The following is a 13,876-nucleotide window of genomic DNA, read 5'->3' on the forward strand; positions in this document are numbered from 1 at the left end:
CTTGACAAACATGTTACAGAAACAATTTTCATTTTCTTTTATTGTTGATATTAATATCACAGCATTTAGTGAATTAACAATGCATGTTCAGATGTACACAATATAACTACAAAGGACTAAACCAGTACCAGGTGAGGTACTTTCCTAAGCCAAATCACATCAGCAATGCAGAAAGTGTATTTTCCTTTACCTTAAAGGAAAATGTCATTAGATCAAGGAAAGGTTTATAATAATAATAATGAGGATAAGAAAATTGATAATGACTTAACAAATAGGAGGCGCACTGCAGAGGAAATCTGCTCACACTTATTCTAGACTCCTTCACAACGTTGCAGAGGGTGTCTGATATGTTCACACTACAGTTTAAGATGGACTGCAAAATGTGCATAGTGGTTTACTTCAGAATGCTATTATTGATGTAATTTGTGCAAGTCGTATGAATGAGAACGACCAGTAAAAATCATCACTTCATTACTAAGGAACATATGGAATCAGTTAGTGTAAAATAAATACCTGAATCTTCTAACAGCTGAGAAAAGAAACCCTACACTGACGGATATATATACACATGTAGCCTATAAACAGTATTACTAATGTAAATCGCATTATACAGAACCTTGATTAATATAACTTATATAAGCTTATATTCTTCGTGCAAGGCAACAACTTTACAACTTTCTTACAACAGCATGATGTTCATTGTTGACCTGAGTGTTTAACAGGCTGTTGTTACAAGTTCAAAACATATCAGAAGGTTATGGCATTCGGGGGTACGTCATATGATTAACATTTACATGATCAGCATCAGTTATATAAATTATTTTATTTGTTGGGATTCACTCTTTTAGCTTTAAATCAGCCACATAAGGCTTGTTTTTTGTTTCATTAAGTCTGCTTCTGGAGTCTGCATTTAGATTTGCTGCACTTCTTTTCATGACATATTATTAATAATGAAAACATATGTTAGTAGGAACATCTTACAATATTACATATAAACTACACAAACATGGGAGCATCTTGATGAGTTGGTAGTTGTGTTCAAACTATTTGCTTGTGGTAGCCGTTTCACTGGTTGCCATAGCACGGGGATCTTTAGTCTTTCTCAGTGACATCGCAAACCACAGGAATATGAAGAATCCTGCATGACACAAGGGAGAGAAAGTAGTAAAGACTGTGCCTGGTTACAGTTCGTGCATACAGATTACAAACATCCATGGTAAAATTGAAAGCAAGTATTTCATCATTCAGCAGGTTGTGCAGACCTTGCAATGAGTTCAGGATGCAGAAGAGGTAGAGGCCAGGAGTGGTCAGATAGCCAAAAGAGAAGAAGATCAGGCCCCAGGTAATGCCGAGCAGAGTGATGACTCCCAGCAGGGTACAAATGTCTTTCTTGGCTCTGTCACGGTTGTGCTGTCCAAACTGATTTACCAAACATAAAATGACACATGACATTATAGAACATCTGACAAGCAGTAAGAGAACTTGAAATCTGTTTTAAAACTCATTGTCAGTATTCTTATCTAATCAGGGAAATCACGGTTCTTATCCAGTTTATGTAAAATTCTGCTCTTTAAACTAACATGACTTTTAAATGTCTTTGAACAGTGACCACTAAAACGCTTCCTGTCTACTGACTGAGATAGCATCCTTTTTTCAGTTTGTGTATTATCTTTAGACTCTTTTATTCACTTATACTGCATGCTAAATGGAAATTGATAACATACAAGCAAGCACTTTGACACAAGGAAGAGGTATCTCACTTACAACTTGAGTAAAATTCTAAAAATAATGCACGTTGCCAGTGCTACCCCTCAGCCTCCTCGTAGATAACCCTATGCTATAAAGCTGCAAATCCTTGTGTCCTTGGGCAAGACACTTCACCCGTTGCCTACTGGTGGTGGTCAGAGGGCCCGGTGGCGCCAGTGTCCGGCAGCCTCGCCTCTGTCAGTGCGCCCCAGGGTGGCTGTGGCTACAATGTAGCTTGCCATCACCAGTGTGTGAATGTGTGTGTGAATGGGTGGATGACTGGTTGTGTAAAGCGCTTTGGGGTCCTTAGGGACTAGTAAAGCGCTATACAAATACAGGCCATTAACCATTTTACCATTTACCATTTTGGCATTGACAAACTTAGATGTGCATGGCTGTGTGCCCAACAGGGTGATGTTAGTACCCCATCAGCCTTTTATGGCTGAGGGGTAAAAAACAAATCTAGGGACAGATAGGCAGTGGCATTACATTGGAAGGTATTCATTAAGACAAATATTCTCAGTGAGAAGCAGGCAAAACACAAATTCCATACTGTTCTAAAAAAGTCAAACATGGGAAGATCAAAACTACACACTAGGAAAACAACAAAAATATAAGACGCACTAGAAAATCTAAATGAACAAGGATGCAAGAAAATGGGGAGCCTATATTTGCACAAGTGAGTGATTAGCTGATAGCTAACAGGTGAGGCACACAGGTTACACTAATCAGGCAATTACTAAGGACAGAAAATTGATAGGAATACACAAGGGTGAGCATTTACACTCAGGAATAGTTCATACCTTAAACCCATTACACAGTTTAGAAATGTACAAGAAGATGGATAAGTGTTTATCAGAAAAACTAAATGACTGGTAAACCACTGTCACTTTGTTTATCCTCTGAAATAAAGATGCTACTGAATATTTAACACATGTTCATTGCGGCCTTTTCAAGGGATTGCCAAAGGAGAAAAATGTAGACATTAATAAACTTTTCAAGATTTAAAGATGCATTATAAAGATTTAAAGATTAGCCCATACCTCTTTGACACGGCGGAGCATCAAAATATGCCAGAGTGTTATCACAAATAGGATCACGTTAAAGAGGAACACCAAGCCGAACAGCACAATTGTAGTCACCACCTTCACCGTCTCATTAGTTATATAACATCTACAAAGGAAGTGATTACAGATCATATTTTAATCTCTCACCTGCCCAGGTGATTTAGAGTCACATAGTAAGAGTGCATGTAGGTGGAACTACTGACATTCAGAGCCAAACAATTGTGAGATTACATGTTAGGTTAAATAGGATTTTATGCCTTTCCCTTTTTGAGCTTTTATTGTTTAAATAAATCACTCCAATGTGCATACAAAACAGTTTGAGTACAATTATGTTGAGGTGTTACATGCATTCACATTTGTTCCTTACATTACAGAGCTGGTGGAGTTGTCCACAGCAACAGGACCATAAAAACTTCTGTCTATGATCACCACCACTGACACAATGATCGCAGGAACTCCTGAAACACAAGAACTGAGCAGTCATTTCAAAGTTAGCAGACTGATAATAACAGCTTCCTGCTTAAATGGCTCCACTCACCCCATCCCACCACACTGAGTTTGAGCAGATATCTCTTGATGTAGATGTTGAAGACTTTGACTAAGAGAAGGTAGAGGTGGAATCCTTCCAAGGCCATCCAGCTGAAAGTGGCCAGCAGGGAATAGTGAAGGACAAGAGCCATGTATAAACAGACCCCAGTGGAGGACACTGCAGCCACTGTGGAACTTAGCAGGAAGTGCAGGTTGAGGATGATGAGAGAAATTGCAAGATTGATGTGGACCTTCATAGAAACATCTAGTCTGAGTGTTCTGTTAGACATTGGAGACAGAGTAAGTGGCAAATTTAGTGGTCATGTCATGGAAGAAAGCCATATCAAGTGAAGAAAAGGATGGGATGGTTGACAGAATTACTAACATAATAAAACAGAACGAATTGTGTTTGCTGTGAAAAGAATGTATTTCCTTTTTTTAAGTAATGAATAAAGATGGAAATTCACAAAGACTAACAAACAAACAAAAACAACAAACAAGACAGAAAGAAATGAGCAGAGGCTTAGTAACAAGAGCCTGATACTAATAATGTGAGAGAGTAGACGACTGATAAATGCTGAAAGAATGTCATCAAAGAAAGTTACCTATTTGAGATGAAGAGCAAAACCGTGATGGCAAGGGCGAAAAGAGAGACACTACAACCAATTATGGAAATATATTTCAATATTATAGCGTCTTTTTGTGAGACATTTATAGAAACCTGTGGAGAAAACACATATTTACATTAGCTTATCAATGTTTTTGCTGATTTGCTGAAAAATAGTAGTGTTTTTTAGCCAGTGGAGAAAGGCACCTAATAGTACTGTGTGATACTGCAAATTTTGGCCTTGATGCAATATCGATACCAATACCAATACTTTTAAACTATAAAGTCAGCTTATTTATGAGTTGAATCATCAATAATTGCAGATTAATGATCACTGAATCAATCAATCAAGTAATTTTTACTTTCCACAACAATCAACAAAGCATACATTTCAGCCTTTCGTGTATTGTGAAACTGGATTTTTTGGAGTCCTGGACTGCACATGTGCTTGTTTCTAAAACACTTTTGAGACAACTACGGTTGCTTCAATGTGCCAGAGGCAAAAAAACAAAAACAAGTAGACATGACAGTCAACACAACAAGGTTCAGACATTTTTCATAATGCGTGTTTGAGGTATATTTTTAATTTCCTAAAAACAAATAAATGATTTAACATATTTCGTATATACTGAACTTAGAGTATAATACGGTGGCCCTGACAGCTCAAATGCACTGCAATGTAAGAAAAATACCAACGATTAAGAAAACGCTGCAAAATCACACAAAATAAAATGGAAGTTGAATAAATCCAGTGGAAATAGAAAACCCCCCAAAAATCTATATGGGGACACAGTAACATGACAAACCAGCTGGAGAAGCAACAGAAGCCAAAACTTGGAGATACAGAGCTGGGACATACTTAAAATAAGCAGAGGGTTCAGTGTTGGGAGGGAGAAAAATGTAGACACATGTATTTACGGTTAACTTGTTACATCTGCAGCAGTTCTGTCATGTTATTATCTTCTCAAAAACACTTTCATTTTGTTTCATGATTTTTTCTCTTTTAGCCTTGGTGAAATTATTTTTTTTTATTTCTGTTGTGTTTTATTCAGCTATCATGAATAAATGAGCCTTTATTTGTCCATTGTAGTTGCCTGCAACTGAGATTACTGACCTTACCTACCGTACATACAACACACAAACATCACATTGAGGAGACAGGTCATTGTGTTTTGTGGGCTTTTGAAGCATTTTTCTATCTGGTGGTGTTTTTGTATGTTGCGATGCATTTGACCTCTCAGGGTCTCTCAGGACCTGCTATCGTGGCAGTATCAATCCACCCACCTCTCAGCAACACACTTACTCAAATCTCCAGTACCACAGCTGCAAATGCTTGTTGAACAACCAACCAAAAGGATTTCTTTTTCAAAAGAAATTATGTTGCACATTCGTTATGTTTAAAAATGTGCTATAATGTTAATAAATAAATACATAGATAGTAGATTTCTTTGAAATTATTGTTTGTTTTGCTATGATCAGACAAAAATAAAATAAATGAATGGATCCTGTATTAATATTTGGTTTTGTATATCCTGAATTCCTCTTTATATAATCAATGAGTCCAGTCTTACTGTGAGGAGTACACCAAAGTACGTGAGGTGGTCACAGGAACAGGTGACATTACTCTGGTTACGTGTCCAAAGTGTTTCACAGCCATCCTCAATATAATCTGGTAAGCAAAACAAAGAGATCCATTATAGATAAGATGCCACCAATGAATTACATAAGTTCAATTTTTAGGTCCCTATTGAAACCATAAACCTCAATTATTCCTATTCATAAAATAACATATTTGGGTCACATGTTACTATTCATGACAGATGTGATTACTGGTTACTCACTTCCTGTTGACAAATTTAAGAACCGACAGGAGAGATTCTGGTTTTCCTGTAACACAATTATACTGCATGTTATGTTATGCATATTATATCATATTTAGTCACATACACAATGCATTCCATATATTATTTAATACTATAATTATAATATGTAAAGTATGAATGGAATAAATGATGAAAAGAAGTTGCTCTTACATATATATATTCGGTAACCGGCATGGTTATGTTGACACGTTCACGTAGTCCTGATATCTTCTTCTTTTGTACAATCAGGCCAACTAGTTTTCGATTATAGAGTTTACGTGCCACTTCAGACACATTCTAAAATACAAGACACATTGATATTAATGGGAAAGTTTGTCTAAAACATTTATCAGGTAAGATTTTCTTTTAAAGTGCTTTTAAAGTATCCAAAGGAAAAAGACCACCAGTAATGGTTATTCCTTACCGGTGTACTTAAATTCCTACAATTTTCTCAGTTTTTTTTATTGATTGACATTTGGTGTATTGATGAAAGAGCAACAGCAGAAGAGCATCCACTTTGGCACAACTGGCATATTTCTGGTTTGTGAAATATTTTCGCATGAATGAATAAAGAGCATAGTAACAGTTGTTCACAGTAATCCACTGTCAATTAAATAGCTGTTTAACCTAATTTATTGAAGTGGTGTTAATGGGGACATGAAAAAAAATGAATACAATTCCTGAAATGTCTGTCATAAAGTTCAATATTACTGCCCAATTACAAACACAAGTACAGCCATAAATGTTACAAATAAATGAGACTGTGGAATTAAAGAACTTATTTTACTGCTGCAATATAATCTACAGCATTAACATTGGATTAACAATATCACATATAGCTTTAAGACGGTATTAAGACGTTTAAACATACTGACACCATATTAACCTTTATTACAGATGCAGTTATAACCATTTTATACACACATTGCAGTTCTGTGCTTATAAAAAGAGTTGAAGCTCAGCCAATTAATTAAAGGTCAGAAGCTTTTTTGGCGCGAGGTCCAGGCAATCTGTTGTGTAAGGGCTTGGAGCTGGAGAAGGTAAAATTGCAATACACGCTTACAAAACACATGTAGTACAGATAATCCAGAAACAGGCCGGAGCAGAGGCCAGAATGTATTCAGCAACATGTTGTACTTGACTTCGTTTAGCAACAGGTGACAGAAGAAGAGGACAAGTCCATGGGAATCTCAAAGGCCTGAGACCATCGCCTTATTTGGAAGAGGATGCCAGACAGGGGAACTTCTGCATCTGTATTTATCTCTTAAAATTGCTCATTGTCTGTAAAAGAGGCAAATAATGTTCCTAAAATGCAAACTATGTACTTGTAAATGCAAGAGGGGGCCTAGTAATACCCTCATGTTATAAAAGCGATCTGAAGTGTATTTTGGGTGGAGATCTACATTCATTCACAGGTGAAATTACTAACAATGATGATGTAGCCACAATGCAACATTCTGCAGTAAAAACTGAGGCCTGGTATTCATGTGAATGTCGCTTCCACACATTGTACAAAACATAATGAAAGGCTAGTGACAAAGTTATTTCAAAATAGTGTGGACATTACACACAATTTCCTAAGGAGTGAGGAAAAAGAAAACAAAGTGTTATCTAAAGACAAAACTAACCAACCATGATAGTTAAATATTACAGTGTAAATATTGGGCAGAATTAGTATAGATGCTTTTGGACTACAGCTATTCGCATCCTTTTCATTTCATCCAAGTGTAATGTCTTACCCCGTTAGTTTCAGGAAATGTAAACACGGAAAACACAATGTTGTTGTTTGGTCCAGCACCCAGTTCCTCCGGTAGTTGAACTTTCACTGTGGGGTTGGGGATAGAAGCCATGTCTGCCTATATCATCAAAAATATAGAGAAAAAATGCATAATGAATAATGAATAATGTAACAATGTAATGTACACATACTAATGATGGAGGTGGCCTTCGAAGGTATTTCAATGACAAATCACAGATGAACAAAGTCTGTATTTATTATCAAACTTCGTCGTTAGCTGTATTAAAACAGAGTGGTTGCATATAGGAATGACTGTAGCTCACCATGAATTGGTAGACTATGTAAAATCACAGAGACAATTGTTACACACAGCCAAATGTCAGATTAGCTCGAGAGCAGTGAATACAGAGCATGATGGAATGGTTAGAAAGCACGCTACCACTGGAGTGTAAAGTACTGGAGACATGCTCTGGAATGATCAGCTGCGCTTTTCCATCTGGTAATGCAAATACTTTTGGTAATATAATGAATTTCAGTCAAGACTGAAATGATGGCTAATGTTGATACTGCACAAAAATTGCCAGCAAGTTATATAGTTTGACTTCATGTTTGCCCTTAAGACATTTTTCTTTTTTCATACCTTGATGTCATTCGCATACATTTCAATGTGTTTGCTGCAGTTGGGCTTGTAGACGAAGATGACTAAATTGCAGAAAGGCATCTCCATGCTTCCATTAATTTCTGTGTTCTCAAGAATTGTTTCAATGTTCTTTAAGGCTCTTAGGAGAAAATAACAAGAAGACATTAACAAGAATCTTTTTGATTTACACCTACTCAGTAATTCCATATCATCGAATGTGTTAGTGTTAAATATGATTTGAATCTCAACCCTCTGCTAATTCATTATACTTTACTCTCATATTCATGTTAGATCTAAGGCTTTTGACATTTTCCTCATAAACAGAGAAACAAAGACAAAAATAAATTAAAAAACAATCAAATGTTTACTTGATGGTGTCCCCAGGGGCATTTAAAGAGCTGCATGCACTCTTCAAACAGCAGTAAGCTGTTGAGGGAAAAAAAAGACACATATAATATTCTTTTCAACACTATCCCCACCAACTATGAAATTAAAATATTCCAGCAAAAAAAAGAAAATATGTAAAATGCATGTACATTATAATTTATACATACCACCTGTCAAAAGTTTGGACACACCTTCTCATTTAATGGTTTTTCTTTATTTTCATGACTATTTACATTGTAGATTCTCACTGAGGGCATCAGAACTATTAATGAACACATATGGATTTATTTAGTAAACATAAAAGTGTGAAATAACTCAAAACATGTTTTATGTTTTAGATTCTTCAAAATATCCACCCTTTGCTTTGATTACTGCTTTACACACTCTTGGCATTCTCTCAATGAACTCCATGAGGTAGTCACCTGAAATGGTTTTCCAACAGTCTTGAAGGGGTTCTCAGAGATGCTGAGCACTTGTTGGCCCTTTAGCCATGCTCGTTCTGCCACCAGGAAAGCACCCCTACACCCCCACACCTCCTCCTCTATGCTTCACGGTGGAAACTATGCATGCAGAGACCATCCGTTCACCTTTTCTTTGTCATACAAAGACAGGGCGGGTTGGACCAAAGATCTCAATTTTGGACTCATCAGACCAAAGCACAGATTTCCACTTGTCTAATGTCCATTCCTTGTGTTTCTTGGTCCAAACAAATCTTTACTCTTGATTTGTGCAGTCTCCTCTGAACAGTTGATGTAGAGTTCCTACTAGAACTCTGCGTGTCATTTGTCTGGGCTTTAATCTGAGGTGCTGTTAACTTGTGATTTCTAAGGCTGGTGACTCAGATGAATTTATCCTCAGCAGCAGAGTTGACACTTGGTCTTCCTTTTCTTGGGCGGTCTTCATGTGAGCCAGTTTCATGGTAGGTGGTACTTGATGGTTCTTACGACAGGACTTGGACACCCGTTCAAAGTTTTAGCAATTTTCCGGACTCAGTGCTCAAATTAATGATGGGCTGTCGTTTTTCTTTGCTTAGCTGATTGGTTCTTGGCATAATGTGAATTCTCACATTGTCAGGTCTGTCAGCTGTTCACCAACTTCAAGAAAAAATATTCACAAATGAACCCTGACAAGGCACACCTGTGAAGTGAAAACCATTTCAGGTGACTACATCAAGAAGCACACTGAGAGAAAGCCAAGGGTTTGCAGCACTGTGAACCAAGCAAAGGGTGGCTGCTTTAAAATACAAGACATATTCAGAGTTGTTTATGAATTTGTTCTTTGCTATATTCCATATATCTTGCTTCATCTTTTTGATGTCTTCAGTATGTATCTAAAATGTAGAAAGTAGTAAAAATAAAGAAAAACCATTCATTGACAAAAACTTGTGTGTAAAAACTTGAAAATGTTATATAGCACTTTTCTACTTTCCCAGAGCACTTAAAGCACTTCATACAACATTCTTTATTCACACAAGCACCTTTTCAATGCTTAATTATTTTTTATCTAACATTCACACACTTAGATTTAGGGATCAAACCTCAACTTCACCCCCCCACAAGGGTACTTCAGTTTTGTTTTTTCAAGTTTTAACTTACTAATGTATATTCCATGCTGTTTTCAGTACTACTCTATACTATATAAGCATATGTAGGTTTATAACAAATTGAGCTGCTATTGTTTACGTCCTTTTAGAAAGAGTTGAGACATTTTGCTTGGATGTGAAACTGTTAATTGATTTGAGGTTTAGAATTTTGCAATTAGTTTTTTTGTTACTTATTTTATACCCCTTCCTTATTTCTCATTATTTGTTGATTGGGTATTCCTTTCTGTTTAGCTCCAGTATTATTCTAGTTAGAATTTATAGACTGTGATTCATTGTGTTTTGACTATTTATTCTTGTCATCACAACTGTCTGTATTTTGCTTTGCCTTAACTTTCTGCTCTTCTTTGAGGAGGAGACACATGTATTGCAGCAGTTTGACAGCTTCAGAGTATTTATAGGCTAGCATTTAGTCCTTCTTTATGACAAAGAAAACAACAGTACTAAAGTAAGGGAATGTCCCCATACTTTTAATGATAGGAATTTCAATAAATACATGGAAATACTTACTCATGCTAGTATTTTGATATGTATTATTTTGTGGACAAAAAGAACTACAGTTTCCACAGATACCCTGTTGTGATGGACAGCTTCCAGAGACCATATCATGAGACACACACGACACCAGCCACCAGAGTATCCCCCACTTAATCCTGTGAAATTGAGAAGATGAGATTGTGTTGTCTCTCATTTCAAGCTAACAGCTTTCATATAAGGTGACCCCATAACCTTAAGTGGAAGTTTATTATTGTAATTATGATAACAAATGATAACTGTGGGTTTCCTTTTCCCAACCAAAAGTCAGTGGCTGCACATGAAGTCTTATTACATAGCAGTGCATAAAACGACTTGACAAAACCACATTGTGTTATTAATCCATATCATTATATTTCATGCGGAACATTAGTGATAGACAGATAGATTCACCATTGGTCAAATATATATATATATATATATGTATATATATGTCTTTAAAAGAGACACTAGAAAGAGCAAACATCCATTTACAGCTTTATGTATATCACATATATAAAATAATTACATGTGCCTAGTTAAATAGCCAATACATCCATTTACAGCTTTATGTATTAGAAAAAGCAGACATCCATTTGTTAAATAGCCAATATATATTTTGCAGTCCCAGTATTGATAATGAAGCTAAATAGCTTTTTATGCAAAAAGAACCAAACCATATCCTACCTTTGCATGTTGCTGGGTCTCTTAAATAATATTATTTGTACTTCTGAAATGAATAGAGAACACAGGTGATATGATGGTAGGAAAAAAGCAAATGAGTAAACATGCTGAAAGTGAGCAGGGTAATGGGAAATGAAATAAGATGTAAATGACTGTCTGAGAGAGAAAGAGGAAGTATTAACAAACAGGAGAGTAAAATATTCCCTCTGTTGCCACTGATCCTAAACCAAATACAGGCTGACATCAAATAACTGAAGCAAACTGGAAACTGCATGTGCTGTAAATTCTGTTCCCATACATTCAGCAACAGGTTATGTTTTTTAGAAGTTAGTTTATCTCAAATTTGAAAGGAATTCACTGGTCATATGTTAGATCGACACTGTGTAGCACTTGTTTTTGTACAGTTGTTGAAATAAGCCAATAAGAGAACAAGTTAAATAAAGATATATTCAATCTGGAAGAAAAAAAAGAAGCTGAAACAAGTTCTCTGCAAAACATTAGTATCTTAATTAAGCTTGATTGAGGAAGCTTCAGGCCCTGGGTTTGGAGCTGAACCAGTCAACATCGAGCTTGCAGCAAAGCTGTTACCAGCCTTCATTGGAAATAGCGGGTGATCAGAGGAGCTGAATCCAGTCAACAGTACAAAATGCCAAGATCAACCCAACAGAGATGATATCAAAGATCTTGTAGAAATGCATCAAGGTCAACAATAACATTCTTTTGTGAAACCCAGGCTCCTAAGGTCAGGAAAGCATTCACACTCATTCAAGGATGAGTTTACATTAGTATTTGGCACAAAGCGATAGTAAGTATGTTGAATCATACCAAAAGCAGATGATTTAAACCAGATCGTCCCAGTTCTGAGGTCCTTCATCCACTAATCAGAGACTCTAACAGCCTTGTCAAGCTTGACAAGCCTGTAAATTTTAACCCAAAGAGGTCCTCATTAATTAAAATCAACTTTGAATTAGGATCAACCAGTACTTAAGTAAAGTTCTTTTTTAAGCACTTTTCACACACACAAAAAAAAAAACACAAAAATGAGTAAAATAAATGAACAAATCAAGTGCCATGATAAAAATAAAAAGGTAATTTAAAGACAAATAAATAATAATAATTCAATAAAGTTTTCAACAGAAAGCCTGTTTAAACAACAGCGAAAAAAGGTTTTGACTGATTTTTAATAGACAGCTAAACGTAATTATGGTGGTAGACTGCCACAGACTGAAAGACTCTGTCTCCAGTAGTCTTCATGTGTGTAAGGGGCACAACTAACCAGCTCTTAGGCTGTGAATGCAGTTCTGTAATCAGTATTACTATGAGCTGAGCTATACTGTAAATGTACAATGATTTTGACATTCCATCTCTTTTAATGTCAAAATCTGTGACAGGAGAGACACATTTAAAACAAAGACTGAGGACAGATTGAAACATAACACAAAGTGATTAAAATTAAATTTATTTCAATTTTATTGCTACATTGTGGTTTGTATTGTAAGGGAAAAAACCCTATAGAGAAAATTCCAACAATCAGATAACCCCTTATGAGAAACTCCTTCATGGGACTGAAAAGGAAAAACTCCCTTTTAACAGGAAGAAATCTGCAGCAGAACCAGGCTGGCTCAGAGAAGAGAGAATGAAAGTTTAGTCCGTGTAGAGGAAATACAGTGAGCATGCAAATCATGCAAATGAAATTACATGACAGTGGATTGTTGTTTCTAGCTCAGCTGTTAATAGCAGAGGTGGGCCACACTGATTCAGGGGACAGTGGTCCAGCCTGGTGTCCAGCTACCAGATAACCTCTCATTTAATATAGCTGGTGCAAGGCCTGAACACCATGAGCTACAGATCTTGTTTTGGGTTGCTTCTTTGACAGTAACATTACACAGATTTAGATGAGAAGATCGTTTTAAATCTATGTGTAGAGGCCTACAAAACAAAGCAGGATTTGGGATTCTCCCTGTAACATCAGGGTTAACCCTGGTGTTAGATTTGTATTGTTTATTGTCATTTATGCTCAGAAATATTTACTCATATATGCTTAGAAGTATATAATCATTTGTAGATTGAAAGAATGTCTCATCCTAGGAGGTCTGTAACAACTCTGTGTAGCATGAAGAGGGGAGTGCGTTCACTCCTCTTCAGAGTGTTCTTGCATAGATCACACACCTCTCCAGGAGAGGTCGTATCTTCTCTTGCTGATATATGGTATAGCAAACACACGTATATCTGTTTGAGTGTAAGAGCCTTTTGTTTAGATGGACCGCTAGACTCCTGGCACCAGCTTTGGGGAGTCTTCGCTGGGTCACATCTTGACCCCCCCACACACATACATGCTTACACAACGCACAGGCAAGGTACTCTTTGTGTGTATGTATACGTCATATGTTAATGAACCTATGTATATTTATGTAACCTCAATAAAAGAGCAGTGTTACGGGAGAGCGGACGAGAGCAACTGGGGTCAAGTGAAGGGACGGCGTTTGTCCAGTTCTCTCCCGTGC

At 36.6% G+C, this 13,876-nt stretch overlaps 1 protein-coding gene across 1 annotated transcript; it reads right to left on the reverse strand.

Annotated features, from left to right (window-relative positions):
* Window positions 1-54: 54 nt before the first annotated feature.
* LOC120441031 (adhesion G-protein coupled receptor G5-like) lies at window positions 55-11,384 on the reverse strand. The gene is made up of 14 exons (XM_039614661.1): window positions 11,376-11,384; window positions 10,686-10,828; window positions 8,557-8,614; window positions 8,189-8,327; window positions 7,550-7,666; window positions 5,982-6,107; window positions 5,790-5,835; window positions 5,520-5,617; window positions 3,947-4,062; window positions 3,352-3,620; window positions 3,181-3,271; window positions 2,790-2,919; window positions 1,263-1,419; window positions 55-1,138 (listed from the first exon to the last, which is right to left on the reverse strand). The coding sequence occupies exons 1-14, from the start codon at window positions 11,381-11,383 to the stop codon at window positions 1,044-1,046; spliced, it is 1,593 nt and encodes a 530-aa protein (XP_039470595.1). The 5' UTR covers window position 11,384; the 3' UTR covers window positions 55-1,043.
* Between the last annotated feature and the right edge of the window lie 2,492 nt (window positions 11,385-13,876).

This window comes from Oreochromis aureus, linkage group 1 (assembly GCF_013358895.1).
Source record: "Oreochromis aureus strain Israel breed Guangdong linkage group 1, ZZ_aureus, whole genome shotgun sequence".
NCBI classification, from domain to species: Eukaryota; Metazoa; Chordata; class Actinopteri; order Cichliformes; family Cichlidae; genus Oreochromis; species Oreochromis aureus.